General features: G+C 34.8%; 1 protein-coding gene across 1 annotated transcript; it reads right to left on the bottom strand.

The window, feature by feature from the left end:
• Positions 1-653: 653 nt before the first annotated feature.
• LOC125867100 (protein VAC14 homolog) lies at positions 654-26,293 on the bottom strand. The gene is made up of 20 exons (XM_049547526.1): positions 25,871-26,293; positions 25,683-25,796; positions 25,537-25,602; positions 14,430-14,519; positions 14,229-14,348; positions 13,759-13,787; positions 13,508-13,650; positions 13,319-13,413; positions 12,773-12,859; positions 12,490-12,597; positions 12,261-12,352; positions 12,022-12,103; positions 11,303-11,368; positions 10,270-10,385; positions 10,045-10,165; positions 9,662-9,823; positions 9,378-9,506; positions 6,400-6,468; positions 1,199-1,501; positions 654-966 (listed from the first exon to the last, which is right to left on the bottom strand). The coding sequence occupies exons 1-20, from the start codon at positions 25,964-25,966 to the stop codon at positions 877-879; spliced, it is 2,178 nt and encodes a 725-aa protein (XP_049403483.1). The 5' UTR covers positions 25,967-26,293; the 3' UTR covers positions 654-876.
• Positions 26,294-27,825: the final 1,532 nt, after the last annotated feature.

Raw genomic sequence — 27,825 nt, 5'->3', positions numbered from 1 at the left:
TTAAACCAATAATCTATTACCGATATCTGCAGCCCCAAGCCTATCCCAGAAAGGAACTGTTAACCATGATGAACAGAGGCGAACCCAGGATTTGAAGATAACAGGTATACCACCAACAATAATGCACGTTAGTTAAATATGTACCCAATATTGGTTTATATGATAATTTTATTAAACATAAAAATACAAAACTATGATATTCATGTATAAATAAATTAAATGACTCTAGTAGATAAAGTTTGTTTTGTGGAGTGGTGGTTTTAAATTTCACTTTGCACCGTGGGTCGCAAGTTCGAAACTATCCATCCCCCTATTTTATTCGATATTTTTAAACTTCACAACTAAAAACGAAAAAAAAAAACAAGAAAATAAGCAAATGGGATTCGAGCCCAGTCTCGTCCTCAAATGAAGTACAGCGTCTAAACCAGGTAACCCAACTGGCTTTTGTGCATTTGGGTGCCTAGTAAAATATGTCTATTTTAAGGTGTATATATATATATATATACATAATTTTTTGAAGTTAACGGGAGCATGTGCACCCTCAAGGATACACGTGGATCCACCTCTAATGATGAATAATAAAATATTTATATTTAAACCATAATAGCAGAAGTAGTATGAATAAAACTAACTGTTCATATACAACGTATATATATAATCCTACAAACCTACATGTTTTGCCCATATGGTATACAACAAAAATAATAGAACCACATAGACAATGTTCCCCTAAATATCCTTTGAAAAGAAAAAAAGAAATTGCTAGGATATATATGAATTAATACCCCTCCTCCCTCCTCTTCCCTCACAAGCTACTAGGAAAATTTACAACTTACAAGAATACTATGATAACCCATATAATCAGCACAGTCAGAGTTACATCTGTCCCAAGCCTCTATGAGACGATCTTGAAGGGGGCCTATTCAAGTCCACGGATCGCTTTGGTTCTTCTGCTATTTGTATATCCTGAATATAGAAGAGGTTAGAGAATGAATAGCAGCAGTACATGCACAGCTTGTTGTACATCCCGTCAGCCCGCCCTTCACCAGATCAAATTTATCTTTCTAGCTTGAGCAAAATCAGTTATCTCAAAATTTTTAATTCCCCTCTGAATAAAGCTTTAATTATACAAGTTCAATATCAAAGTAATAGTGAATACGTCAAACATTATCAGTAAATTGAGTAAGCAGAGCAACACCTTCGCAGATGAAGTAGAAACAAAACGTGATTGAGTCTGTGACTTTGAATGCAAATGATGTTGCTTCTGAATTTGCTGAAACTGCTGCAGCTTTGAGGCAAAGTTTATCCCATTATGCATGTCGAGCGAATTTGGATTTTCATTCAGGTCTCCCTCCTCAAGTGTTTGTGACCCTCCTCCTCCACCATAATTAAATTGAGAATACGGAATCCCAGATGAAATTCTCCTAATACTCTCTTCCTTGAAGGAGTAGGAAGGCACAGTTTTCAAACGAGTTCGGAGAATCTTAAAGGCTGCACTTTGCTGCACCAATTGATTAAAAGATGTATTAAATTAGCAAACACGCACATATAATTGCAGTATAGGGATGAAGATTTTGACATTTGCCGGCGCAGCCACACAAACATACGACATGTCAACTAAGCATCAACGATAACATTTTTAGACTAAAGCATCAATGATTATACATGGGGGTGTGCACTATTCGGATTAAACCTAAAAATCAAACCAAATCGAACCGAATTCTAATTTGGATTGATTTTTCGAATTTTTGGTTTGGTTTTGGATTAATAATTTACAATTAACTTTGTTTGGTTTTGGATTTAGAAAAATAAAAACTGAAATCTTTGAGGAGTTAACCAATTTTGTCCATTTTTAGTTATTCCCCTTTCATTATGATTTAGGGCCTGTTTGGAAAGCCACCTGTTAATTGAATTTAGTGTAATTACAGTGTCTGGCATGTTTGGTTGGCCATGTAATTACTTGGTTAGTAGGTAATTGGTTTTAATTGGCAGGAAGTAATTACAGTCTCCAATTCTCAGGGAGGGGCTGTGAATTGCTGGTAATTACAGTGTAATTACAAGCTGATTATTTTTTAATTTCTTCTTTTTATTTATATTTATATTTTTTTCATTTTAATTTGTTTTTTATTTCTATTATTTTAAATTCTATTCTTATTTTTATTATTTATATTTCATTTCATTTCTTTCTCATTCTCAACATTTACTTCATGTCATTCCATACAATTATTCGTACTATCTATTTTTTATGTCATATTTTTTTTTTCATTAGCATAATTTTGTTAGTATTTTAATTTTTAAATTAAAGAAGATTTCATTGTTAACCAAGGTTATAGACTTATATTTTTCTTTTCTTTTGAATCACATTTATGTATGTTATGTTGAAATTTGACATAAGAGTATTATGTTAAATTTTTTTGTTTTGAATTTAGAACTTATGTTATATTTTCAATTTCATTTGTTTTAGTAGTATTGACTAGAGACTTCACATTGCAAGTCATTTATTTTTTAGTTAGACTTGATAGATTTTTGTTTGTCAAATATTTTAAGAATTTATGACATTTTATTTATAATGTTATCTTTTTATCAAACATGCATTTCATGATGTTCATAGAAATCTTGTACTTTTAGTATTTATGATTAATTCAATTGAAACATACTAATTTGAAAAGTATAGATCAATTAATATTTTTTCATAATATTAGTTAAGAACATATGTTTATTAATTAATATATTTTCAAAAGACAATATATATCTTAAATATTTTTTTTTTGATAACCGAGAAATCCGTCTGTGACCCGCCCTTTGGACCAATCACAGCCTTCTAAACTCGGTGGATAATGGGCCCGCCCCTCTACCCTTCTCCACTTAAATACCGGGCTTCGCTTTGCATATAAATTTTATTTTTAAAATTTAATATTATCTTATGATTCCAATTGTGCATATGAACAATAGATGTGTAATTACACAGTGGAAAACAAACAGGTCAGTGAAATTACCAGGCTATGCAATTACTAGGCTGGTAATTACTACCCTAGTAATTACACCAATTCCAATTACAAGTGGCTTTCCAAACAGACCCTTAGTTTATATTTTATGTTTGGATATCTATAATTGATATACTTTCAAGTATTGTGTTGTGAGTTTTGCTAGCGATTTATATTAGAAAGTACATTTAAAACATTCAATATCATTTACTTATTTTTAATTATTTTTTTTCAAATTGCAAATTAAACTTTGATTATGTTGCTAATTAATGACATAACCGAATAACTAAACCAAACCAAATTTATTTAGGTTTGGATTGGGTTACACTTTTTTAAAATCAAAAATCGAAAAACCAAAACCTAATAATACAAAACCGAACCAAAAAATCAAATGCACACCCCTAAATTGATATGAAAGAAAAAAGAGCGACATTTCAATTTATGTGAGCCTATTGACTGGCACAGTCAAGGAAAACTATTGAACTTGTGGCCCCAGGCCAACATTTGAGTGACAATAAAGACTTTTGAAACTTGTGGTTTCAAACATGCTATTTTGTATGGAGCTTCTCACAAAGGTTGATATGGGAAGTTCCATTAAATTGTTTCCAATTTAAAGCGGAATCATTCTTTTTTAAATGGATTAAATTAAAAAAATAGGTTCATATAAATTGAAACGAAGGGAGTATCCACTTCTAATAAGAGTAGATAAGGTGATGACCAGGAAAAATGAATATTCAGATGAACTCTTTGTTAGTGCTGTCTGTACGACTAAACATCCAAATTAAGCAAGTATAAAATGGACAATACCTGTGACACTAATTCCAAGAATAAGAACAACAGCTGACTGAATTACTCAATTCTTTTTACAAAGAACAGCTAATAGGACTACTCATGCGACCATATGATCAACTTTTGGCACTGTATTAAATTAGACTCAAGAAACTAAACTTGCATAACAAAAGATGATACATGGAAACTCTTAAACGCACATACCAGATGAGAGTATTGATGCAATCTTAATAAACCTCCCTCAAGAATATTAGAAGCTGCATTAACTTTTGGAAAGAGAGTTCCTTCTATCTAGAACCTCGAACAACAGTCAATAACCTACTTGTTCATTTCTGTGAATCAACCCGAGAACCTAAAGAATTCAAAGAGCTCTGTTTTGAATTCTTATGAGATGTCACTGAAGACATCTAAAAAGGTAACAGCCTAGCCAGTGATGTCACGATAATGTCATGTGAATTGAATTAAACTTAAAGAGTTAATTTTCTCTATTTCTAATTGTGAAATTAAGAACCCGGAGAAATGCCTTAAAACTTCCCTACTTGGGAAACTTGATCAGAACTCACCAGAAATGGTAGTACAATGGCTATAGAAGCGCCTAAATGCAGGGACATAGCCGATGACAAAACATAGGTCCCTGCTCTATGTGGAGAAATCGTTCACGAATGGGAATTATGGAAGCTTCAAAGGGAGTTGAGAGACTAAATTGAATCTCTTGCTCACCAGAAGTCTAAGAAGATACTATCGAAGCCAGCTGTCAGGTAGACAACTGATGCTATACAAGGAGATATGAATGGAAGAGGCAAAAAGAACACTTAATAGTGTTGAAAAGTCAAACAAACGTGCCAAAGTCATTGGGCAATGTCTTGGGTTCTACAGTTGGGCCAAAACGGAAAGGCCAAGAGGGGAGCATTTAAGGTCGACGCTAGAAACGTGTCAAAGTCATAGAGAAATGTTTGGCTTTGACTTGACACAAAATTTAAGGAAAATTTATATTTTTTTGATGATCATGGTGTCCCGACCACACCTCAACTAATTCCATGGGATACCTACCACCTCCCACCGATAACATGTACCAAGTATCTATGTCCACCAAGGCTACGACGTGTTTTTTGTCTCCGCTGAGAATTGAATGTGAAACCTCATGGTTCTACCACTTCATAGTTCATTGACCACTAGGCCACACCCTTGGGTGTAGTAAAGAAGACTTGAATTATGTGGTCTACAACTGAAGATATGTAAGTATGTACCAAAACGCCCTTTAATCTTGTGGTCTTAAACATAGTTAGAATTAAAGAGTTACCAAGAAAGGAAAGAGACATTTTTTTTCAAACAGACTAAAAAGGAGAGTAAGTCAAACAAATCGAAACGGAGGGAGTAGTATTTTATATGAATTATATATTCCCTCTTATTCAATTTAAGTGTCTTACTTTCTCTTTTAGTTTGTTTCAAAAATAATGTCACTTTCTATATTTAATACTCCCTCCGTTTCAAAAAGAATGACCTAGTTTTCTTTTTAGTCTATTTTAAAAAAATGACCCCGTTTCTTTTTTGGCAACACTTTAACTTCAACTTTACACGTGGCATGTTTAAGGCCACAAGATTAAAGAGCATATTGGTACATTTGACATAACTTTAATTTAGAACCACAAGCTTAAAAAATCTTCTTTCTTTTCTTAAACTCCGTTCCATGTCAAACTAGGTCATTCTTTTTGAAACAGAGGGAGTAGCTTTTTAATTCTAACATCCACATGGCTTATTTAAGACCACAAGATTTAAAGATATTTTGGTACATTACACGTATATTTAGTTTAGTACCACAAGATTCATAAGTCTTCCTTACCTTTCTTAAACTCAATGGCCAATCAAATTAAGACACATACATGAAACATAGGAGTATTTCATATAATAATTAAATAAAGACAAGTTTATACATTCAAATGTTAAGAAAACAAATACTCTTAATCATTTTGTAATCAAATCTTAATATTCAGATATATATTTAGATTAGACGTCATAATATTAATAAAAAGAAATGGGAACTTACATTGATAAAACTTAGGGGAAGAAATTCATGTCAGCTCAAGTTCCAGATGTGTGTTAGGATTAGACGTCTTAATCTTAATAAAAACAAACGACGTCTTACATCAATAGAACATAGGGGGAGAAAATTCATGTCAGCTCAAGTTTAAGGGCAGGGAAGGATGTGAACCACTTATTACTTTTCCGTCAGATGGAACACAGGCTATAAAGTATGGCCTAGAAGTTTTAGGACCTTGATTGAGAGTTGCTGCAAAGTTGCCCATTTAGGAGGAAAATGAGCAAGACGGAAATGAGCCCCCACAATTTTGTGACTCATATGGAGAGGAAGAAATCACGATCTTTTGAAAGGGGTGAATTACCTTGGTACAAATTAAAGAAACTTTAAAGTTCTTGTACATTTTAGGAGCACCTATAAGATATTAGCAGAGATGATTGGATCTCCTTGTGGAGAACCATTTTTTTTCCTAGAAGTTCTCTACCTCTTTTACACCTCTTTTAAAGCAGTAAAATCTTACAAAAAATGAGAACATATTTGGTGCAATGACCTTCAAATTCAAAGTCAGTGGAGAATCAATTCACAACATACCTGCGGTAGCAGCATCAGCAGACCATACAAAGCTTTTAACAACCAAATGTATCTTCCAGGTTCAAGAAGCTGCAAGAAAAAAGTAAATAACTATCTCCCTCAAATGTAGTGATGTAATCAATAAGTTGAGCACAATCAGTACATCCAACCACACAAAAACTATGTATGACTTATTTCATCTGACACTATGGAATATAGAAGGCACAACTCAAATTAGGTCCACACTTCATTTGCACACACCAACCATCAATCTGGAGATCACTGCTGATTCCTGATGCACGCATGTCATGGCAAGCTAAGGAGTTCAATCAAGTCGCTATGTTGGGGGCTTGGAGGGAACTTGGAATGAAGCCTTGAGGATCACAAACATACTAAAGTGGAAGTACAAGTCTCCACATGGAACACCACTCGGAGCAGGGAGAAAGAGGCTATGAATGTAAAGTAGCTATTCTAGAAATGCAAGTTTCTTGACTAGGAAGGCCCTTATTTCATTAAAAGTATTTTTGTAAGAATTAGCTAGGCTATAAATAGTGGAGAATAACTCGTTTAGACTTAGATTATTATAAGATTATTTTGAGGCTATGTTGAATTATTGAGTGAAACTCTTGTGAGCGGTAGGCTATGGCCCCTTTGTTGCTATTGAATGTTGAAGAGTCTGCTTGCTAGAAGATCTTTCCTCATGAGGGTTATCTAGTGATAGATTTCGTGCTTGAGGAATTCGTTTCTCTTGTATGGGTCTTTATAGATTTGGTGCTTGTTTGGATTCTTAATTGGATGTTTTAGTTTTAATATAGCTATTGTTGACAGTTACTTCATTGTTTGTGTCTATCTCCTATCCTTACTTCCTTGTTCTTAGATTTTAAAGTTTCTCTTTATCTTTCGTGCATCCGATATTTTATCAATTCCTCCCTTGTCAGCTTTTGCTGAGCCCGATTATCATTGCCAGGGTCATTATAATTTATTATTTTGCATAGCTGGGAGATGTCCCTTAGGGATGGCAATGGGGCGGTGCGAGGGGGGGGGGGTTGAGCTTAACCTGCAAAATTTTTAATCCGCCCCGTCCCGCATAACAACTTTTTTCATTTTCAACCCGCCCCACCCCACCCCCATCCCGCATAATTTTTTTAATATTTTCTTTTTCTAGTTAAGTTTGATACTAAAAATAAAATTCATAAAAATATTAAGTTGTATTAATTTAATAGGATAATGACTTCAAAATGTATTTTTTAGAGGTCAATTGGAAAACATGTAAGAAATTGTATTATTTTTTGTTGAACCATTTTCATTTAATATCTTGAATATTTTAGTAGCTTTAAAGAAGTTGTCTTAATAAATAATGTTCTATCACTCTTATTAATGTAAAAAGTTAAAATTAAGTTTCAACCCACATAAAATATCACATATACCCGCAACCCGCCCCGCCCCTCATTAGTTTTATTTTTAAAAAAACCCACTTCAACCCGCGCTGCCCCGCATAGCCTTAAGCCCACCCCGCCCCGCATCCGCACTGCCCCATTGCCATCCCTAATGTCCCTGTGCTTAGTCTAGACATGTGCATGTGTCTTTTGACAGTATTATGGTTATATAATAACTGTTTTGAAACCTTTGATGTTTCACTTTATGGTTCCACATTCACGATTAGGCCAATATGCCATATGATTTCAGTCTTGAAATTGATAAACTTCGCGTATCATGATTACATGTTTATGGGTACTTGTGTAGAAATGTTAAGATGGTCCACTCGATGATAGGTGTAAGGCAGCTGGTGATGCACTTGTCCAGAATTGCGATGACACCCTATATCAACCTTTTCGTGGTGAGATGTTGGTCTAAAATTGTTTTGTGAAGAAGATATGTCGATAACAATATAATCTTCTTCCCTCCAAGTTGTTTCATGCTTGTTTACTTGTGAAATGCAGACCAGAAGCTTTTTGGTCCTTTGGCATGCACCATCAAACACACCAGAACCAAGAAATGTGCTTCTAAGAGCAAGAAAATATATTGATGCAATAACATGAACTTTATAGCATTCAAAGCATCTAGGAATCAAAAATTAACACAATGCAGCTTAATTCTAAAAAGCAACGACAAGAAATGTTCCCTTGTTGCTTCGCATTCAGCAGTTTTCATCATTGACATCTCATTTTTTAGCTGAAATAGCTTGTCTCTACAGATTAAATTGGATAAAAGAAGGAACATACAACTTAAAAGAGAAGGAGAAGGAAACACTCCCTTCATCAATAATAATTTTTCAAGTTCACAAAAAAAAAAAAAGCTTCTGCCAAAAGCATAATGAACAAACATAGAAGACTGGGAGAAGGGGTAATTCCAAAGTTACAAGCAGACCATATCAACCTCTACTCAGGATTCTAGGAGGTGAGAGAGGAGACACATTTCCACACTTAATCGTTTGGATTCCCAAGGCACCCATAAAAGTTTCTTGGTTTGCACTGAGGGGAGCGATTCAGATAGCTGAGAATTCGAGGAAGAGAATTACTTGTGTTAGTAGGTGCAATATGCGTATATGCTCAGATGAAGAAATTGATCATTTAGTGCATTTTAAGGTGGCAACAGGTCCGTGGAGAGTGGTCAGGTACTGTTAGATGTGTGGCACAGCTAAGTTGGTAAAAGTAGGATAAGAAGACAAAAGGCATGGGAGGTTGTACCACTAGCTCTTATGTGGGTCGTATGGAGGGCAAGCAATAGGAGAGCATATAAGGAAATTGAAACTGATTTGTGCATATGAGGAGTAACCTATTGACTTTGATTGCTTTTTGGTGCACCCTTGAGATACCTATTTGTATAGATGACTGGGTATCTTTCGCAGAGAATCATGTTTTTGGTGTAGATTCTTACTTTTTGATATATCTCTTGTATATGGGAAGCTTTCCTCAATATAAATTAAATTATCTACCCAAAAAAAAAACAACCCAAATTTCACGGATTAATAACTTGATAAAAGGACAAAACCAAAATACCTGCAGCCTAAGGTAAGCAAAAGTCGGAGTTTCCAGAAGGTGGATCAACTTATCCAGTTGTACTAAGAACTTCACATTGATGTCTTCTTCAACCAACAGATGGATAACCGAACTTGCATGTTGATAAGCCTGTAGGGAAATCCCAAACAGAAATAAGGACGAAGATTTGTTCAGTTCAAAAAGAGAAAGAGGTGAAAAGGCTTGAGAAAGACAAGTGAAAGTTCTAGCTTACCTGTTATCTCAAAAGAGAAAAGAGTACTGTCTCAAAAAGAGTTCTAGCTTACCTGAGCTAATAGGCAGAGGCTGATTATTGCCATTGGAGAATGGCACCATGATGCATACAAGGAAAGAAATAAGTTCTTCCCATCAGCATTGACCAGAGATTGTTTAAGAAGATCTCGAAGGTCAGACAACTCAGATGCAGTAAGCAAAATCAAGTTTAAGGCCTGAAATAGAAATAAGCAGATGCTCAGCCTTTTCTTTGAGCATTGGAGACGTGAAACCGACCCTAGGAGAGCGTCATATTTCTAAGTTCTCTAATATGTTTTTTAGTAAGTTTCTCCAATAAGTTATACTTAACAAATCATAATAACTGTCACTAACTATTTCACCCCATTTGTCAGGATCAAGATAAGTCTACTGCTAAATAATATGTCAGAAGTGAAACCTGAACCATGATAGATGCAAAATCCAAATCTGATTCCCCTTCAAGTATGGTAGACAGTTCACGATAAACTCTTTCAGCATCTAGAAGGACACACAGCCGACGAATTATCAAAGCTCCACGTCTGAGAGGAAGATTAAAGGTTAAGATCTCAACAGAAAAGGACCTCAGCAATGAAAAGACACAAATATCGCAGCACCCAAAAATGAACAGAAGAAAAACATTTACTTTTCCAGGAGTGAGTGATCAAGCTGAAAGTTGTGAATTAGGAACACAACAAGCTGGCGGAAGTGTTGAGGGTCTTCAGCTATACATGCATGCACCTTGAGCACCAAAAGAACTACCTGAAAAAGAATCAACAATATAAGTGGGAAATTCTTTATACAACTGCAACCCACAAAATAGCAGATGTGAAGATTCAATCAAGCATGTTATCTTTATAATTTAAGCACCTAAAAATTTTCCCAGCAACATCAATCATAACAGAAAAACCCACCCTCATTTCTCCACTCCCTCGCAAATAAAGCCCCTTCCGACTATAGGAGGTTGACCATGGATCAAAACCAGTAATACAATGGTCTTTATCTTTAACTTTCTTAAAAGTAGGGGCTAATCTGGATTAAGATGAAATATGAGAGATGGGCAATTATCAGAATATGTAGTTCACTAAACTTAAAACTACGAAGGATTAACCAGATCAAGAATGAGTTCAACTTGCATTCCTTCATCAGATAGGAAGCTATTCATAGCAATAAACTAAAAAGTAACAGCCAAACGTTACATAGTAGAAAAGTTGAAGTATAGGAAGACAATCAGCAGGCTTTTGATTTATTGCACAAAACGGAAAATATTTGCAAGGCTTGAAGCAATACCAAATGATGCTGGTGTTTTAAAACTTCATAAAACATGAGAATCAGAGATGATGTAGAAAAAGCTAATTGGCTGTTATGCGTAACACTGATATCACGAAGGTCCAAGAAAAAAGAAAAAGGAAAGGAACCACTTGTAATATCAAAAGTTTCTAAACTAAATTACATCAGGGTACCAAACCAAGGGAAAGCCCATAGATACAGCTAAAAGTTGAGTTTCAAAAGCCAACCAAGGGACAAGAAAATCAGAAAAAAGAAACACAAGGTTGTCATGGCCATATCCATCACAAAAGTACTGTGAAATATAACTTGTGTTGATCATAACTGTGAACCTAGTGACATCATCTAGGCAAACTACATCATCTTAAGCAGAGCAAAGGAGTAGGAAGTACCTCATCAGAGGGGTCAGATAGCGCCTTTAGAAGAGTTTCAAGGACATCGTTAAGAAAAACTAAGACCTGTCTCAAAAATAAAAATGAACACCTACATTGATAAGCATTCAGGAACCACAGCAATGTAAGCAAATGTGAATGAAAGCAATTATTGATAGACTGATAAAACGATATATTTGCAAAATCAGGGTATTATCAAGAAAATGTTCACATACAACATATATCATATTACTTCTGAAAGTTCAAACAAACATGGAAAATATTTTTGCATAACAAGATCACCAAAAGCAAAAAATTTATCTAACAATCAAATGGTAAAAGATGACTACATAATCTAGTCTTCCACTCTCCTGCACTTCATCCTCCTAGAAGAAAGAAGAGAGATAACTAGCAAGACAAGTACAGTGGCTTTTCTCCAACTGAGCATAAAGGAATGGCCCATGCTAAACATATTGAATATGTTCAGCAATGGAAGTTAAAGTTCTGAAGAAAAGAAAGAAACATAAGTTTCAGATATCAGTAATGCAGCTTTCTAGTAGTAAGTCTTTGAAATTCCCATGACTACTCACGTTAGGTATCCACGTGCATAAAGTAGTGTAAATAATAGATATTAAGCAAAACTCAGCTTACATAACCTCCTTCATGACCATGACAGAGCTTTAATCATCATGCAATAAGAAAAAAAGAACGGATCATGTAATTGAAACTTTCAGTTTTACCTCCGACCGATGTCTATTTAACAGGGTTGACATCCAATGCAATGCTTCAACACGTGTTGCCTCCCATTCACTGGACATCTGCCTGATAAACCGATATGACAAAGTTTATAAGAAATCTAGATAACATACATCATGAAAGCCACTTCCATACAACCTCTTTGATTTTTGACAGTAAATGCAACATCAAGGGAAAACTATTTCAAAATATCAAAAACTATATTCCCTCCTTAACTTCATACCTCATAGCAATGGAGAGGATTGCTCCTACATCGAATCCCTCAGCTGTATCTGCCTCAATTCCTCGAAGTTCTTCATTCGTTTCACGAGCAACCTGATTAGAGAAAGCAGAGAATCGTTAAAGAGAAAAATGAAGATACAGAAGGAAGAACAAGCACAAACATCAAAAAGAAAAGGTGGCATGAGTAGGGAATAAAGTAAAGTACAACAATTATAAGACATTATGCTTACAACTCTTATTTTCTCTTCCTTATCAGATATACAGGGCAAAATTGCTCCCAGAATGTCAGCATAATAAGGCACAAGCTGATCTCCACCAAGTTTCACAAACTCATTTATCTGCAGAGCAAAGCAGTATATTAGGATGGATATGACAAATTGAAGCAAGTAGCGAACAATAAACTATTATATACCAAAGAAAGCCCAGCTAGGGGAAGTATCAAATTCATATCAATAGAAAATGAAGCTAACAATGACAAGGTGCATGATGATCCAGGCATGTCAAGATCCTTACCCAAGTTATAGCAGTCAGCCTAGTAAATTCATCCTGCGAGCCTGCCCTTTGTACCAGTATTTCTGCCATGCGACCATAATCTACAGACTGGAAAGCAGTACTACCTTTAAAAATTAATCTAGAAAAAAGAGATAATAATTTCCTTTTTTATCAAAATATCTATGATTTACTCAAAAAAGAGTTCACTTCTATTTTCCATTTCTGATTTTTCGAAAGAAAAAAAAATCTTACTTGCAAAGGATGGAGACACAAAACCATAGGAAAAGATACCCCTACCATGTATAAATCAAAAGTCAAGCACAACTTCCAAAAGATTATTGATATCCACAAGCTACACTTGACAGTAAACATTTTTTGCATCATCATCACTCAAGTCTCAACTAGGCCATTATTAAAATAAAGAACTACACATTTGATTCTTTTTTTCATCCGACATTGGGTATCCATCCACATGGATAAAGTAGTGTAGTTCCTATGAAATTCCTATGTAGAAAATCTTTGAAATACAACAGTTTAACAATCCACATGGGGCAGCAGTAATCTTACTGGAGAATTCTTAATCTCTTGTAAAAACTCAGAGAGTGCAGAATCAGCCTGTTGTCTAATTTCATGGCTATTATCACTCAGCATATTAAATAATCCTGCAGTAGATCAATCAAAGTAAGACCACAATGATTTGCAAAAAAGGACATTGAATTGCACAGGGCTCTTTACACTTGATATACAGGCACTAACCATCAAGAAAATCAGGAAGAAAACCAAGCATATCTATATCTGGAACACTGTCTAAAACTGTGATCCACCCAACGAGAAATTGGCGAACATAAGGATTGAGGACATTCATTCGTTCTCTCAACAATGGAATAAATTCTTCAATGCTGCATAAGAAACAAAATTATCAATTCAATGCTGTTTCCATTAAGACTCATCAACCAGAAAAAAGTAAATTCATTCCAGTTGAAGATATTAGTGGTATTACAGCTCACCTGAATTGATCACTCTCTGTGACAATGTCCTGCATCCCACAAAAGTTGCAAAACTATTAATAATTTATCAGATGAAATATCAAATGTGTGCACATCTTTCGATTAAAACAGATGATCATTTTTGGACAGAAAAGACCGGCACTCCCATGTCAACAAATGTCCAGTCCTTCAGGCGAACACAACACATGTGAATGACAATAACTAAGAATAAGTAAAATGAGAGAAAAGAAAGAAGCCAAGTAAATCTACCCATAATTAATTATACTATTCTAACTACTCTCAACAACCACAACCATTTAAAGTCCTCATCGTCAATCCACAAAAACCCTCAATCCCATGTTGATATTACATGCCAATTTCTCTATCCTTGGATATATTTCATTTTTAGTCTTTCAACTAACCCTTCGCTCTATAGTCTTGCAATATCAAGTATTACAACATCCAATGACAGGAAGAACTATTAGTTTTACCTTCACAAGCCTATCTAAAAGATGAGCAGCACTTTGCACATTAGCATCTGAGTCTGCTGAAAGCTTACATAATGCATCAAAGATCTGGTTGAAGAACACAATGAAATCTCCTCTTACGACCTGCAAAAGTAGCACAATTGAAGTCAGAAAGAAAAAGAAAAAGCAAAAAAATTAGTATGCAGAGTACAAGTTATATCTCACCTTTGCTATATTATACAGAGCTTCACATGCATAATAACGCACTCTGCTATCTTGATCCGAGAAAGAATTTAAGACTGGCGGCACAATTTGCTGAAACATCACATCGCAGGGTGTAAATTGCATATTGAGAAGGAAGTTGTGGAATACTTAGTATAATACAAAAAAGTTTAACAGCGCCAGTAACACAATTACCAACCTTTCCAGATCAATCAAATCACAACAACAAATCTAATAATCTATCTTGATCCGAGAAAGAATTTAAGACTGGCGGCACAATTTGCTGAAAACATCACATCGCAGGGTGTAAATTGCATATTGAGAAGGAAGTTGTGGAATACTTGGTATAATACAAAAAAGTTTAACAGCGCCAGTAACACAATTACCAACCTTTCCAGATCAATCAAATCACAACAACAAATCTAATAATCTATCTTGATCCGAGAAAGAATTTAAGACTGGCGGCACAATTTGCTGAAAACATCACATCGCAGGGTGTAAATTGCATATTGAGAAGGAAGTTGTGGAATACTTGGTATAATACAAAAAAGTTTAACAGCGCCAGTAACACAATTACCAACCTTTCCAGATCAATCAAATCACAACAACAAATCTAATAATCTATCTTGATCCGAGAAAGAATTTAAGACTGGCGGCACAATTTGCTGAAAACATCACATCGCAGGGTGTAAATTGCATATTGAGAAGGAAGTTGTGGAATACTTGGTATAATACAAAAAAGTTTAACAGCGCCAGTAACACAATTACCAACCTTTCCAGATCAATCAAATCACAACAACAAATCTAATAATCATGTTGAAAAAGAAGATTAAGAGAGTAAAGTTGATTTGAATTATAAAACCCCAAAAGCATAACCAATATGAAACTTTTCTATTGCAGTTTACCAACAAAGAATGCCGAAAATCAAAGCCTTTTCTCGGCTCTTGGCAGAGAAATAGCTTAGTCTACAGCAGAAGACACAAAGCATAGCTCTCGGACTACAGAATATAGAATTAGAAGATAAAATAGATTAATAAAAGCTCAGGAATACACGAAATAAAAGAAAAGACAATCTTATACCATAGCCTTAAAGGTACTGCAAGCCCATATCTTTACCAAATCCTTTCTTTGAGGAGCAAGTCAACACCAACACAAAACATAATGGAATATGCTCAACTTCACAATAGATAGATTAATTACTGATATAAGGCCAAAAAGTCATATATTTAGCTATCACTTGCCACACACTTGGTGCTTTTATTATCTCTTTGAGCATTGATTTTATGAAATACGGTTATGTTGGTTGTTTTTTATTTGTAGGACAAAAATGATGGAATTTGAGCCAAAAGCGGATATATTAGAGCTTCGAAGGTGCAAGACCAAGTATGGTGATTAAAGTGAAAAAAAAATCAAAGAAAACATAGTTAAAGCCACTGCAACGCGCTGTGCTATGTGGCCCGCGTTGCGGTAGCACTTGAGAAGCTCAATGGAACAAGAAAAAAGATCCATGGGCCAAATGTCTTGTCGCCCCTCGCTCATCTAGGCAGGCTGGGAGACAATAGTGTTTAAAAGTTTTAATGAAGGGTATTTCGTTCGGAATTTTTAGGAACTCTATATTTTTGAGGATTATCAAGCCTACGACGCAAATTAGGAAAAAGAACAATATTTTCGTAGGTTTTCATTGTGTTATTTTCGTTTCTTTCATTGAACATGTGTTATTCATGAATTCTTTGCTTCAGAATCGAATAATGTGTGGCTAAACTCCTTAATTTTAAAGTTGTGGCGTTTACATGAAGGTTGTAGTTTGACAATCGTATGCTTATGAAGATTTTCTACTATTACATTACTTATTTTTGCTTGAGCTTCATTATTTGATTGCTTGATCACCTTTCAAATACTATTTATGGCTCATAAATTAGACTCAGTAGAGAGAATTTGCAAGCGTACTAAGAAAAAGAAGAGTTTGGTCGTGAACCTTATAGAAAAAGGGGATAGACTCACTAATGTAGATAGGAATACACCCACTAGCCTAGCTTAGTTGGTACAGATGAAATAGACATGCACTTCAGTATCGACAGACGATCATAAGGATATAGGTGTTAGGAATAATCGAGTAGTCTTAGAGTTATCGACATGATGCTCAATAAGCGATATCAACCTGCAACAAGTAACTCAAGAAGATAATTAAGCATATGATTGGATAATTCAACAAGATTATTAAATTGCCACATCCCTGGACACTTCTCTCATTTGAATTACATCAAACAATCGTCAGCTTGATAAAACATTTACAGTTATTTCTTAGTTAAATTTAGCATAGTAAAACATAACCCCCAGAATTGTTTGGTACTTACTGATTAGTTGAAGTAATTATTAAAATTAGACGATCAATCCGACAAGCCCTAGTGGGTACAATATCTGGACTCACATCATATATTACTTGTAAGGCGGCATACACTTGAACGTCGACCACTAATAATATTTGCCTTGCACTTAAGCAAAACAATATAGGGGATCATTAAGGCCCAGATTTCTCAATATATCCCACTAAAGTTTAGAAAAACTTCTTAGCAAAGCAAACTTGACATATTTTTTTTAAATTGTGGTACCGGGCCATCTTGCGCTCACCAAGACTAATTCAACAAAGTACCAGTTACCTCCCACCAGCACATGTATATTGGGTAACTCTGTCCACCATGGCTTGGCCAAATTGAAAGAAATCACCTAGTGATTTTGCCTCCGTTGGATTATGAAACTGAGACCTCATGGTTCTCAACTTACTTTAGTGACCACTAGGTGATGCCCTCAGGTGTGTAAACTCAAGCATTTTTTTCCCATTAAAAATGCCAACAATCCTTAAAAGTCAACTTTCAACCTTTTTTTTATGAAGTAGATAAATATCATTAAAGAGCGTCATGAGGATGTTATTAGAAAAAGTATATAAAAGAGTTAGCTCTATTACAACCTAAGATAAAATCAAAGAGCTAACAAAATCCAATAAAGTGTCAACATATTTGTTTACGGGAGACAAAAGAATCTAGCTAAGGAAGTTACGTAGACAACTAGCTTTTAGAGAGTGATTTGAAGTAGAGACCCCATCAAAACATTTGTGATTACTTTCACTCCGAACACTAAAAAATTATTGCTGGCATCATTCTGCACAACCTCTTGATGGCTTTATCAACTTTCCAGCAATCCATTCTGGGAGCACGTAAGGTATTAGTTGCCTTTCACGATATATTTCCCCTCCTTGGAGTTTCCCCAAACCATTTTGTCTATGCGTAGCTTTCACTTCTAAATCTGCTAGGGTGAGTAGATCATTGACTTCCCATTCATTCAAGTTTCTCCCAAATAAGGAGCTCCAAACTTTGTTGTCTCTGCATTGACAAACAAAGCAGTCTTTATTGTTGGCAATCTGATAAGAGTCCTGGATATGAAGCTTGTAAAGAAGTGTTGCCCAACCATCTAACTTTCCTGAATTTAACCTTAGACCCATGGACAATTTTGAAGGATACATGTGAGAAGAAGGCCTCCTGGTAGCTATTGACGTTCTTCCAAAGGCCAACTCCACGAGTGTCTGAGCTCTTCTTTGACCACCAGTTGCTCATTCGACCAATGGGCAATTTCGAAGGATACACGCGGAAAGAAGGCCTCCTGGTAGCTACTGATGTGCTTCCAGAGGCCAACTCCATATAGTGTCTGAACTCTTCTTTGAAAACCAATTGCTCAGGGACAGGGTACCATATTTGCCATCTACTATCTCCTTCAAGAACCATGCTTCATTTTGGCCATATCTCCATAACCATTTCATCAACATGTTTTTACTATGCAGTCTAAGATTTCTAATTCCCAACCCCCCTTGGGATTTAGGTTGAGTGACCTTGATCTATTTCACTAGAGGAAATTAATGTGATTGATTATTGTCTTCCCAAAGAAATATCCTCTTAAAGGTTGTCATTGTTCATCAAAGTAAGTCTACCCCCATTTATAGGTATTGTAATAGTCATGTAGTAAAATCTCTTTTCAACCTTCTCAACGACATATTCCAAATTTCAGTTGACTTGAATTTAGCACCTAAAGGAAGTCCAAGATAGGTAGTGGGGAAGGATCTTGTCTAGCAACATAAGATCTCTACCAACTCCTCAAGATTGTGAATCATATTGACCGGGTATATATGTATATATGTATATATATATATATATATATATTTATTTTTTACTAAGGTAACAGTCTTGTGTATAAATCTTCAGCACTACAGGCTGGGATCCCAAATTTACATCATGGAGCTACATACAGTTGAGTATACTCAACAAATCTAAACTAGATCCTACTTAATCTTATAAAGAACCTAGAATATGTATAATAGCTATAGGATCATCTACATACTTAGAACTACACCACCTGGTATATATGCTCTTCTACATGTTAATGTGCTATCCAGAACTGACCTCAAACAAGAGGAGAGTGAGATTGAGATGGATGACTTGGGTTGTTTCTGCCCCACAAAATATCCAGAGAAAAGAATTGTCATTGAAAATGAATTATTTTTTTGACAATGACGGAGAAAAGAATTGTTGATAGATAGATTCTAAAATTTGGTCAAGACGAACTCAGTATGTTAACATCAACTTTCAACCTTGCATGAAGTCCAACTGAACATTCCTTTTTTTGTATATTTTAGTCAATGAAAAGATAGACAAATAATCAAATTACCAAGTCATATCATCATACTTTTACATTGGTAATGGCTTTTCTATCGATCCTCAATTACTAAATAGTACATGTGAAAAAGAATAGAGTTGAGGCAGAACTCTGCTAGATTATTCCTTCAAACTATTGGGGTTTAAATAACTATTTTTACATGTCCTAAAAAGTAAAGGAAATCAATACAAATAACAGGAGCAAATTAAGCTATCGAAAATATTTACATATATTTTATAGAATATTCACAACGTTTCTAGTACTCCCCCTCAAGTTGGTGCATACAAAATATGTACCAAGTTTGCTGCATATATAACTTGCTCTGGAACTAGCTAGGAACTTGATGATTATGTGTGCAAGTTGATCTTTTGACTGCACGAACCTTGTGTGACGATGTCTCCTTAGAGTACCTCCTCTCAGGCAAAATGACAATAATCTCTGTGTTAGGTCCTCTTGTAAAATACCGAATTCGATGCAATGTGAAATCCAGCTTCATTATCACACACAAGTCCTATTTCATTAATCTCTCTAAATTTCAACTCCTTTGGTAGTTGCTTGATCCATGAGTTTACATGTCCTCATTCACATAGCGCGATACTCTACTTCTACACTAGATCTAGCAACTACACTTCCTCAGCCTTTGTAAAGTAATCCTTTCCCTAAAACAGAATTTTATGTATTGAAGAACGTGAATAACTACATTCAATAACTGTCACAAAGAAAATCAAAGAACCTTAGACTGGAAGGGTTTAAAAGGTGATGTTTCAAGTTGGTAATTTCCTCGTCATCATTACCTTTGATGACTATGTATACAACATAAACCACCAAGTACATGCACAAATTTAAAGCAGAGTGATAATAAACACAAAATGATCAGCTTCACTCCGTACCATGCCAAAATCTTGAATAACTACACTAAACTTCTTGAACCATGCTTGAGGAGACTGCTACATATCATAAAGTGCTTGTTGTAGTCTGCACACCATATTGCTACGCTCCCCTAAGCAACAAAACTAGGTGGTTGCTTCAGATATGTCTCACTTGATCCTCATGAAAAAAGGAATTTTAAATATCCAACTAGTAGAGAGGACAATGGCCAAAAACAGTCATAGATAAAAAGATATAGATTGAAGCAATCTTAGCCACAAAAGAGAAACTATCACCTAGTCAAAACAAAAACATATGTATAACCCTTAACGGCTAACCGTTCCTTTAAGCGATCAATATCTATCGGGGCCAACCTTTCCCGTATACACCCAACGACAACCAACTGTAAACTTATTAGAGGTAGAGGAATGAGCTCCCAAGTACAACTAGTATGTCAGGCAGACATCTCCTCGACCATAGCTTGTTGCCATCCAAGATAAGAAAGACATTCACTTGTAGTCTCAAGATAGAAAACAAATCATAGTGTGATGATATAATGCAGAATGAGCGGATGACAAACGATGATAGCTCAGCAAGTATAGACAGGATGAGAGTTACAAGTAAATGAATATCTTCTCGAGTGGCTATGGGAGAACTTCTATGTATACAAGTCCATAGCATGCAAGGACTCTAGCGATGAGCGTGAATAGTCTATTTCCCAACAAGGAGCACAAACAATGATCATAAGTCAGAAGTGGTGGAGGTGAAGGAAGGGAATAACAAATGTTTTGATGGCAAGGGTAGCAACATTTAGAAGATAGAGTCAGAGTCTTAGTTTGCTCTATTTTTGTGTAAACTAGAGTGTGTGTGTGTGGGGGGGGGGGGGGATATAGTAGCACTGGTTGACTTCATAGGTAACTTGTAAAGTTCTTCTACTCTTGAAGTCCTCTTGGAGAAATTCCCATACTTTTGGTGGGTGTAAGATTCTTCCTCGTCATTTCTTGGATGTGTTTTTTGTGAATACAAAGTCACCCTTTTCTCAAAAAACTGGTGGAGGTGCAAATAGAGATCTAGAAGATGGAGTGGAGGGATGGACTATGGAGAAATCTCTAAATGGAAGAATCGGTATAACCTCGTAAATGTCTAGATGCTCTAGAGAAGAGTTTGTGAAGTAGGATCAACCTCAAAGAAAGTAACATCAGATGACATAAGGAATTGCTAAAGGTCAAGTGAGTAGCATTGATATCCTTATTATACCCTCGAGTAACCAAAAGAAACACATTTAAGAGCATGAGGAGCCAATCTGTCTTTTCTCAGAGCGAGGATATGGACAAAGCATGTACTCCTCCAAAGACATGATGAAAGAGAACAAAGTTAACTAAACCAAATAGTGTGTAGGACATAATTTTAAATAGAAACGGAAGGCATATGATTAATTAGATGGCAAGATGCGACTATTGCATCCCCCTAAAAGCACAATGGAACATTTTTGGTCGATGAGTACGGTGTGTGCAGTCTCCAACGATGTGCCTATTTTCTCTTCACAACCTCATTTTGTTGTGAGGTGCAAGGACAAGATATTTGATGAAGAATTCCAAGGAAAGACATAAATTGTTGAAATTAAGATAATAAATATTCCTAAAAGTTACCTATTTCAAAAAAAAAAGATGATAAATATTCCTATGCATTATCACTACAAAAAGTGCAAATAGAAACACCAAATTGATTTTGTATTTCCACAAAAAAAGTTTATAATACAGAAAATAATTTAGAATGGTCTTTCATTAAGAAAATTGAAGTACACTTTATGTGATCATAAGTGAAACTAACAAAATACTTAAAACCTAAACTGAACTAACTCTACTAGGACCTTAATTATCAGAATGAGATAAATGAAAAAGAGACTACACGATTACTAAGACCACATGGATAAGTAGTTTGGGTGTGCCTCCCCAATTGACACGACGCACAGTCAAATTTAGATAATTTTGACGAGCTAGGTATCATCTTTTGAAGTCTAAATAAACTAGAGTGTCCCAATCGTCTGTGGATTAAATTTGGAGAGTTGGAGACTGAACAAACTACAATGGAGCCGGAAGAATTGAGATAATAAAGTCTATTTGTCCTTCGCCAATCATCCTTCCCCTGTTGAAGTATTATATAACAAAGAAGTACTAAAGAATACGATGAAACAATTTAAGGCTCTAACCAAACGACTGATAAACCGAAGGCTAAAGGGACAACCAGGGTCAAAAAAAATTATTGAGTCAAGGAAGGTAAGGAAGTGGCTTGACCAGCTCTAGTTGTCATGGTCTTAGAACCATTAGATAACATAACAATGAGAAGGGATCGAGAATAAGTAATATTAGACAATAAAGATTTGTTACCAAAATATGATCAGAAGCACCTGAATCTATGACCTAAGGACCAAGTGTGGTGGACTATGAGATACAACCAACATGATTACCCATCTGAGACATGGAAGCTATTGTGGAGATGTCTGCTTACTCCCTTGATATGGAAGAAAGTCATTGTATTCTACCTCATTAAGGAGAATAGTTTATTGGTTGGTTATTAATGGATTCGGTCTCGGTCTGAGCTACATGAACATTCTTTGATTACCATTTAAAGAGTAGCACACATCACGAGTATGGCCCAATTTGTTACAATAGCCACACCTTGACCAAGTTTCCTAGAGCAGCCTTCATTTCTATTTCCAATTGGAGATGCTACAATAAAGAGTTTGCATATGAGATTGGATGACTAGACGACATAGGTCATAGGTGGTGCAACCTGTCATAATAATCAAACAAATAAGTCATTTGAAGCCGGGAGAATGGGGTAGCCAAAATTTGATCACACACTAAGTCAAGGTCAGATGGAAGTCCAACAAGTGTAATAACTTAAAACATCTTCTAGTGTTGCTCCAATTTTTATCAACACTTGAAGTAGCAGGCTTTAGTTCATTAAATTCATAGACAACTAGCGTGAACTTGTCCAAGATAGGTAAGAAAAATCCAAATCTTGTTTTTTAAAAGGACAGACAACCGAGAAATCACATTATAAATTGGGATATAACATTTGCATAGCCTTTTCCCAAACTAAGTGGTAAGGACAAAACAACATCATCAATTTCGAATCAATAGACTACATAATAGAGTATCAATCTTCTCCCATTCTCCCCTATCCTTTTCATCAATATTTGTAGTCTTTTTAATTAAGTGATCTTTGAACACCTTGTCTCTTGCACCACATTTGACCAGAAGAAAACCAAGATTAGTAGTTTGCACTACCTATCAAGGGTTCTAGGGAGATACCATGGTTTAGGCTGCCGGAAACCATATAGGTTAAGCCCCAAAAATATCTAAAATATCAAATCTGAGAGACATAACGCGTCAAAGTAAAAAATCAACCAAACATCAAATATATGGTAATGTAGATGTTTCAAGAATGCTATAAGTGTCAAAAACAAAATTCATTTTGATCTGAGAAAAAAGTTGAAGAACAGACAGTGTAATCTAGAAATTCTTGCTGAAAATAGAGGAAGTTGTTGAAAAGTGATGGAATCAAGATGTATAGACTCAGTTTGAAGAGCCACGGGTGAAAAAAGATTGCTGAAAAGTGGCACGAGTGAGGTGTATGGCGTCGGAGATCTGGAACTGGTGGTGGCGCATGAGTGACCCATAGTAGTGGAATTTCTCAGGTGGAGGTTGCAAGAGGATCCTGATCTCATTGGTGGTATTGGTATATGCACAATATCCCTAGAGAGTATCGAAACCTCAAAACAGTGGTGGTGTTGAAAAGGTGCTTGAAAATTCTATTTTCTTATTTTTAATTTATTTTCTCACTGAACACTTTGATACCATGTGAGAAAGAAGAGGGTTGAGAGAAAATTCTGATTGATTTTTCCCTCAAGCTATTAGGGTTTAAATAACTATGTTTACATGTCCTAAAAAGGGAAGGAAATCAATACCAAATTACAGTAGGACTAAATTAAGTCATTGAATATATTTACATATATTCTAGAATGTTCATAAGGATCCTAACAGTATAGAAAGTTGAATCTCATAAAGGATAGTATGTCGTATGTACATTTTTAGTAAGACAAAATTATAAAGAAAGAAATGTTCAACAAAGAAAGATGAAAACGTATAAGGTCAATGGAAAAGTATAAAAAGGACCAAAATCAAGAATGGATAAAAGTAAAAAAAAAAAACCATTGAACCGTCAATCAATTTTGTTGGGGTTCACAAGTTAATATACATAAATTTTCTCAAAAATAAAAGTAAAAAAAAATAGACTATCAATTTTAAAATTAATTAGAAAATAAATATACAAACACAAGTTTTTCATGATCCTAAAAGGTGGGTAATCTCACTGGTTGAGTTTGAGCATTTGATGAATTGAGTTTGGGCTATCATTTGCTATGGATCAAGATGGGTTTTGACCAAATAAACCCATCAAAAAAAAAATCATTCCATGCCCAACCGTGAAATGTTGGGCAGGTTGAATGGGTTTGGACTAGCTTTGTCACCCCTACATCAAAGCAATGTCTTTGTAGAAGTGTTTGTAAGCCAAGTAAGCATCAAAATACTTTGTAGTACTAAATATATATGAAGAAAATTCCATGCATAAAAATTAAATATCTGAAAGGGGAAAGAAGAAAGTTACCCAAACGATATCTCCATAAAAGTCTACACAATACCTAAGCCCTAATTTTTTTACCCTCCACAAAGCAATTTTTCCTGGTTTATGACCACCAGAAACAATAAAGCTAACATACAATTATCATAAGCTAGCACAAATTGTTAAAGCACGGTTTCCGTAAAATTCAAGGAATAGATGCAAAAAGAAAAAAATCACTTCATTCAGTTGTAGTTTTTACCATTCTGGAGAAGGTTTGGAAACAAACAATAGTGATATTGAGTTGAAACAACAAATTCTAGCTGGGTTAAATGAAGCACCAAAGTCTTTAATCAGGTCAATTCGTAATCAAGAATTAATTATTTCTTCTTATTGAAACTTTTTCTGTCTCCCTTACTACTTTTTGATCTCTTTCTCTTTTTTGATGCACAATCTTGATTATGCTTGGTTGCAAAATATAAAATACATATAAATGTCAAATCCACATGCTTACTCTACGTACTTATCAGTTTCTACATTAGTTAAGAAGCTAAGACGTGTTCACATCCAATAAATATGGGAATCACAATAAAGTTACCAGTATAAAAAAAACATGGGAATCACAAAACACAATAATCATTCTTTTGCACCTAAAGATGTGACTAGCTGTCAATGAAGCTGAAATGTGAGACCAGAATATCCCAACAAGGAAATACAGAGTAAATGATTTATATCCATCTGCTTAACCTTGTTGGAAAGAGTTAGGTGGTAGCAAGCTGACCTAGACATGATAGTTATCAAATTAATTAATCATTCTCTACTAACACCTCAAAGTAACAGAGGAACCACTAACCTTCCTATTACTAACCTCTATAGTAAAGATTTTCAAAACTCAAAACTGAACATAGCAATGCCTTACCTCAAGATGTTGAGCTGCTTCTGAAGTTAAACCAACAGTTACAGCAGCCAATCCTATCAACCCTCCCTAAACCAATATTAAACAAATGAAAGTTAAAATAGAATGTTGACCAAAAAAATATTAGAAGAAGAAAAAAAAAAGCTCACTTTGCGGTGATTAGCCTGCGGGGAATATGTATACTCGTTGGTCAACAAATTGATGACTGCAGTGATCTTGTCATGATCACCAGCTACTGCCAATTGCTTCACTATCCCTTCCAACTAGAGAAATATATGTGGACTCAAGATCCAAACAAAAAAAGCTGTAAAAGCAAAGAAAAGAGTAATAAAAGTACCTCAAGTGCGGCATTTTTGCGCTTCTCGTACAACTTATCAGAGAGATTACGCAGAACAGCAGCAGGAATCAAATATAAAGCTTCTGCAGTAGCCATATCAAAACCCTAAAATAACCTCAAAACTTAAAGAAAAAGGAAAAAAACCCCAATTCATGTCTTGCTTTGATCTTCCTTTAGTCCAACTCCAACCCAAACATCTGAGTAAAACCTATGGGTATATATTTGGGCAGTATGTTCGATAAACCGCAAGTAACAAGAGATCTAAAAGGGGGAGAAAATCACAGAAACATTAGAGATTTAACTTGGGACTTTGGGATTTTTGGGTTTCGTTTAATTTTGGGGTAAAAAAAGGGGAGAGGAGAGGAAGGACTCTTTCTGCTTCTAACGGTTCGATGCTATCGCCCACCAACCTCTTTTCTTTCTCTACTTGTTATTACTTGACGAGAAAATGACCAAAATGGTCGTTAATGTATGGGCTTTGATTCCATTTGGTCCTTAATGTATGGACTTGATGGAAATGGTTTTTTATGTATCATAAATTATGATCAATTTGGTCCTTAACCCTAAAATTTTAATGACAGAGATTATTTTTTTTAAAAATATAACTAAAATTGCTACAGTGGAGCGATTTCCATTATTTTTTAAGCATTCCTCGCCTCGGAAATTTTTAATAAAAAAAATTTAAACTTTTTTAAGAAAATGGCTACTATAGCAGCTATTTCTATTTTTTAAACGCTGCTGGGCAGCGTTGTTAAAAAAAAAATTCACAGCAGTGATTTTAAAGAAAAAAGAATTTTTCTTTTGGACCAGCAACGATTTTTATGTTTTTAAAAGGAGTAACAGCGTCAATTTTGTCAGAACAAAATCGCTCCGTCAGGAGCGATTTTGCCCTTTCGGTTAAAAAAAATTGACGTGCCATTTTGGAATTTTTGGAAACAGGGGAAGGAAAGTCTTGAACGAGTGCATCTTTTACATATTCCGTGTATTTTAACGGCAAAATAATATTAATTTTAGGGTTAAGGACCAAATTGATCACAATTTATGAAACATAAAGGACCATTTCCATCAAGTCCATACATTAAGGACCAAATGGAATCAAAGCCATACATTAAGGACCATTTTGATCATTTTCTCTTACTTGACACCCTTGTGTTTTCTCTCTTACTCATTAATCATATTTTTTATGTGAAAAAGGATTAACAAAAATGTATCCTAATGCAATTTGAATTTAAATGTTTTCACTTTGTCATTTAGAATATATATCTATTATTATATAAATGATTTATATATATATATATCAATTTTCTTTAACGAAAGTGAAAAATAAATTTTAATTTAATTTTTAAATTATTTTCTTTTAAAAAATATAATCCATATGGGGTATATTTATCCTTCTCACATGTATTTTCTTTTGACTTTTTAGTTACAACTAATTTAAATTTATTATTTTGATGGTCAAACTTATTTATATTTCACTAATTTTCTTGTAAAATTTATATAGATGCTTCAATTTTTTTGCAAATACAAAAACTAAATTACAATATAGCCGAAAAAATAGTTTTAAATTATAATATAGCCACACAAAAAAGTAGTTTTAAATTTCCTCTTTACACTAAAGAATGAAAGAAAAGAAATAAGAGTAAGAAACTCAAATAATGATCATCAAAGAAGTCAAGAAATAATCTGTATATGAAAAAAATTAAAATATACCTTGAACTTTGCTAGAAAGGTCATATATACCCCTACATGATTTAAAAAAAAATTAAAAGTCAAAAATATAAATTTAAAACTAATTTTTTCACTTTCGTTAGATGAAGGGTATATGTGAGTTCCTTTTGTAACGGTAGGGATGTGAGGCATTTGTATAACGGTAAGGGTGTATATGTGCCACTTTCACAGCGAGGATATATCAGCTCTAAAATGATAAAGTTGAGGGGTATATCAAACCTTTTTCC

This window comes from Solanum stenotomum, chromosome 6 (genome assembly GCF_019186545.1).
Source record: "Solanum stenotomum isolate F172 chromosome 6, ASM1918654v1, whole genome shotgun sequence".
Classification (NCBI taxonomy): Eukaryota; Viridiplantae; Streptophyta; class Magnoliopsida; order Solanales; family Solanaceae; genus Solanum; species Solanum stenotomum.
The sequence above is the reverse complement of the archived record's forward strand: the minus strand, read 5'-3'. Positions and strand labels throughout refer to the sequence as shown.